The 5,000-nt window shown below is 40.0% G+C and overlaps 1 protein-coding gene across 8 annotated transcripts in view; it reads right to left on the bottom strand.

Annotated features, from left to right (window-relative positions):
• The window catches only part of LOC147013515 (SH3 and multiple ankyrin repeat domains protein 3-like), a 522,196-nt gene that overhangs the window by 245,025 nt on the left and 272,171 nt on the right, over positions 1–5,000 (bottom strand). For all 8 annotated transcript variants that reach the window (XR_015051346.1, XR_015051345.1, XM_085855370.1 and 5 more), the window contains one exon: positions 2,892–3,175. Coding sequence is in view for 6 of the 8 variants with exons in the window: in XM_085855370.1 (XP_085711496.1) it covers positions 2,892–3,175 (284 nt within the window). In the remaining 2 variants the exon portion in view is untranslated. The remainder of the gene's footprint in view (positions 1–2,891; positions 3,176–5,000) is intronic.

The raw sequence follows: 5,000 nt of genomic DNA, 5'->3' as shown, positions 1-5,000 counted from the left end.
TTAGTCTTTTCAGTCCATTGCAGGATGAAAGCTTCCTTCAAACATGGTGAATTATTTTCTATTTTCTGCAATTTGGGGTGATTATACTCCAGTGAATATTAAAATGTTGTCTCCCAATATTAACTTTGGTCTTCCTCTGATTGTTCTAGCCCCTTCTCTCGGGTTTTCAGTTTGCAATTCTTTTTATCTCTTGGTTAGTAGAGCAAGAAGAGCAAACATGTGGAGGAAGGATATTATTTAAAGGCTGTGGAGAAAGATGGTCATTGTGCAAAGGCGATGAGGTGAGGGTGTTGCCCAAGCAGCAAATATTGTCAATGGATCCAATGCTGCGGGTGAGTTTTGTTTAAAGAGCAACATTTGATGTTCTGTCCTATCTGGTGAACTTGGTAAAATGGACGTTGGCAGAAGAGGCAAGGGAGCAGTGGTGTGGTGTGGGTTAGCATGTCACAGCACAGATTGAGAGTACTATGTGGCAGTATGATCAAGTGCTAACAACCGTACACTGAGTGTTGAAGGTGAGGCCGGTGGAAACGTTAAAGACAAGCTCGGGTCATTCAGGAGAAAAGGGGAAGGTCAGAAGAGAGGAGAGTGTGGGGTCGTGTCAATAGCCAAGGTTTGGGAGGTGGTTGTGGATAATGGGCAGAAGCTTTGTATTTCTAGCTGGTTGTGGATAAGGCTAGACTTGGTGATGTATTCAATTTCCTCCAGCTGTTGTGGCAAGTTGTAGGAAGAAAATACCAAGGGGGGACAATGTTGGGAGGTCGTATAGTGATGATTGCTTAGAAATAAGCTTGTAATAATCTAAGAGCTGAGTTAGAAGCAAAAGTTGAAGTCAAAGATCAACCACTTGTGGAGTTTTGAAAGTAATGTAGTTTTGTTTACCAGCTTTTAAAATATTTCACTAGACAGTGGACTGTAATTTTCGAATCAATTCCTCACTGTGTTTATATTAATCTCCACTAGATGGCAAGAAATCTCTCCTTCATTAAGAAGGACAACAACCCACAGGGAAATGCGTGCAAGTCAGCATATCATGAACCTTCAGTCTTAAAGACGCATGTTTCAGTCTTCAGGCTTCATCAGCAAGGCAGAAATAAACTTTAAATGCAGAACTGAGAAGGCCACCTATATTGTGCACAACACCACATTATGTGAAGGTAACCAGGATGAAAGTGAAGTTGGATGCCTCATTTACATTAGCAACATCCTTGCTGATATCATATCAACATCAGGATGGATTAACCAATTAAAATCAATATGAATGAGATTATTTCTCTGAAAGACGATTACACAGAGAATTAAATTAATTTCCTTTTGTTTGTTGAATAATTAACTCACAACGAACATCGATGCCTAGAAACAGAACAGATGGTTTCCATTCTTGTTTTTCAGGGTGTGTACGCAAAAGATATAGGTGATTCTGCAAATCCATTGGACATCTCCATTGCCACCCCCCCCCCCAACCAAACTAAATTACGTTTTTTACTTCAGGTCCCCCATCCCTTCACTCCTCTGACGATGTCATAGCATCAGGTTCAATTGATATCGACAACCTTAGTGTATCCAGATCCCACTGCTGATGCTGTTACCATGGTAATGACCAGTACATCTCTCACAAGGAATGCAGAAAAGCACTCGATAAGTTGGCCAAATGCCAGGCCCACCCAGGACCTTTGGTTCTACCATAGGTGGAAGATTCGCTTAAATCTTTGATATAGTATTTGTGTAACAGGCCAATGAAAAACCGTTCCAAATAACACGACATTTGTGCAATTCCCTCATTAACTGTAGGTGTTAATTAGCAGAATAAGCAAATGCACATCCTAGCGGAATTTTTTTTTTAATCACACGGATTTTCAAAAGATTGTAAATGGCAAAGATAAAGTTCTGAAAACACTACAATTAAAGTAGTTTTTCTCACTTCTTTGCTGATGAAAAAAGGTTTCCTCTGACAAGAATGTGAAACAAAATCAAGACAATATTCCAAAAAAAGACAGGTTTGAGTTTTTCCAAAATAAGCCAGGCCAGGAGGGATTAGAGGAGGAAGTAGGAGGTTGGAAGAGGGACATTCCTGTTTGCAATTCAAATGAGTGAGGAGAGGGGATACAAAGACAGAAAATGTAAGCTCCAATGCTACACAAACACAAAGCCAAAGCCATACCAAACTGAAGGGAGAAAATAACATATTGTGCCTGGGAAGGTGAGAATTGAAGAAGGAAGTCAAAAGGGGCAAAAGAAGCTCAAATGCTGATCTTGGGTGCCAAGGAGAAGCTCAGGTAATTATTTTTGCTGAAATGGCAGGTGACAAGCAACTGCTTCAGCAAATGGACCATATGATTATTCAGTGACAGCTTGAAATTGCTGGTGAGATGTGGTGGTGACCACGTGATGAGCAATTTAAGTATAAAGTGTGAACAGCTACAGAGGAGAATCATTCCTCTCAAAAGCCACACTCACCTTCAAGCATCTTCTTCCTTGTATGGGATAAATGAAGTGAGAATGATAAGAATGGTGAGTTTGAGCAATGAGCAGCGTCAGCATGATGAACAACAGAATGCCCTCAACCTGACATTTGCAAACCCTGGACTAAATGTTCATGATCCGCATAGTAGTCTGATGCACATCACACACATCGAATGAGGCTTTGTATTGTACACATTAAGTTAGCAGAAAGAACTGGTGGTGGTGGTCAAGCATCTGAAGGACATGCTCCAGCTACCTGAAACTGCAGGTTGTAAAGGTGCTCAAAAATCCTAATGTGTTGTGAATCATAAATTCGGCTTTCTCAATCAAGATAAATTGGAGTGCTTTGTGAATGTGATAAAAGGATCCAAAACAAGTCACTGATAAAAAGCAATGGGCTAAAGCTGCAGTTAGACAACGAAGCTCACCCTTAAGCCTCTCTCCTCGGTTCAGTGCAATTTCACCCTCTCCTTGTGGTGTGTAAGACTTCAGCGCGATGAACACTCTGCCTGGTACAGCACTGTACAACCGCCTCTTCATTACTCCACTCACCCCACCACCGCTCACAACCCCACCCCGCTCTTCACTGCCAGCCATCCCTCCACTGGTTCCTCCTCCACTTCCAGCCCCACCAGTGGCAGACCCTTCTCGGCAAGACCCAGCACCACCGGGTCCTCCAAGAGAAGACAGTTTGCGAGGAAGCAGACTGGCACTGGGAGCAAAAACCCCAAAAAAAGAAGGAAAATATGTAACATCTTGATTAAAAATTAACTTCAACAAGAAATATAAACAAAGATAACAATCATTGGCATTGGCATTTTGAAGTTAAGGTGATTTTTGAAGGCATTACAGGTAACACAAATGAACATCATGAACAGAAAAGAAAGAGAAATCGAAAAAAATTGCCACAAATGCATCGGTGGATCTGCCGACCACCCACATTATACATCACCCAATGTATTTTATCTCAATTAAAGGTAAAGTGAAAAACTAAAGGTCACACGAGAGAGAGAGTGCAAGAGAGAAAAGAGATAAGTAGAAGACAGACTTCTTTCATTTATAGATGTTGGCTGATGATTCTGTGATTTTGTTCCAGTGTGCTGGCTTCAATGTCCATCTGCACGCAAAATTTCAGTTTCTACCTCACCCGGAATCACCTTCCCGACCCCATCTTTAATATCAGTTAGTCAGTCAGTCAGTGGTTAGAAATATATACATATATATATATATATATATATATATATATATATATATATATATATATACATATACACACAAATATATATGTATGTATTTCAATAAAATGGACATTATCAAAGCTGTTCGACTTGCACTCCTCAGGATAAAACCGCAAGCAGATGAAGAAGCACCAGACTCTCGTTTATAAAGTTACAATGTAATGTCCTCAATGTTGATTGGTTGAGAGAAAGAAAGGACCGGATTACCTGATTGGTGGAACCATGGAGCATTATGAATAATGAGGAGGCAGAAATGAGCTATCATGAATAATGATTAGGTGGAGATGAATCACCAAAGTACCAGTGGAAACATAATGCAATTTAGCTGAAGGCTCATTGGGGGGGGGGGGTGGTTTTCATGATGACTGAACTGACTGTGGTGGAGTTGTCACACAGTCAAGCCATCATAGTCAAAATAGATATAAAGTTTGGACAAACTATTTCTGTCTACAAAGAATGGGATTGGTTGACCTGATGAATGTGGCTTCCATTGCATGAAGGTGACCTAAACTGCATCCTCGACTCAGGATTTTAAACCAGCCGATACGATATTGCTCTGCACACTGAGGATTATACAGTAAATGGTGACCATTGGTGACCATTATACAGTAAATGGTAATGATTATACAGTAAATGGTGACCATTGGTGACCATTATACAGTAAATGGTGACCATTGGTGACCATTATACAGTAAATGGTGACCATTATACAGTAAATGGTAATGATTATACAGTAAATTGCAGAGGCACAGGGAATAGTCGTCGTACTGTGTACATTCTTACAAGCCTGAGTTGGTTGTCTCTGTTCAGTTTACGGACCCTGTCTGATCCCCAAAGGGATGTGTTGTTCAATGCGATCCTTCAATCCCAAAGATGTGCAACCCACATACCTAGAATCACACTGGCACTGAAATTTGCAAATAATCTTACTTATATGAGAGGCAGGCAGAATATCTTTTTGGACTGACGGAAGCAACCGGCAGGTAGTGAACATCCCTCGTGGTTGAAAAGCATAGTAAGAATTGGACACTGTCTGTTTGATCTGGTTTTAAAACCGTTGAGACAGTTTGCCTTTCCAAGGTAGACGTAGGTATTCCAGACAGTTAACAGGTCTGATTATAGGATTCGTTGGTGGGTTCAGAAATATATATATATATATGTATATATATATATATATATATATATATATATATATATATATATATATATATATATATATATATATATATATATAGTTACGGATCTGGAAACCATAAGCATTCAACATTCAGATGTCCCAAAAGTCAGTTATGTCGTAAG

Source organism: Eptatretus burgeri, chromosome 14 (genome assembly GCF_056783735.1).
Source record: "Eptatretus burgeri isolate ZD-2024b chromosome 14, Ebu_testis_v1, whole genome shotgun sequence".
Taxonomy (NCBI): Eukaryota; Metazoa; Chordata; class Myxini; order Myxiniformes; family Myxinidae; genus Eptatretus; species Eptatretus burgeri.
This window is presented reverse-complemented; position numbering and strand designations above follow the sequence as displayed.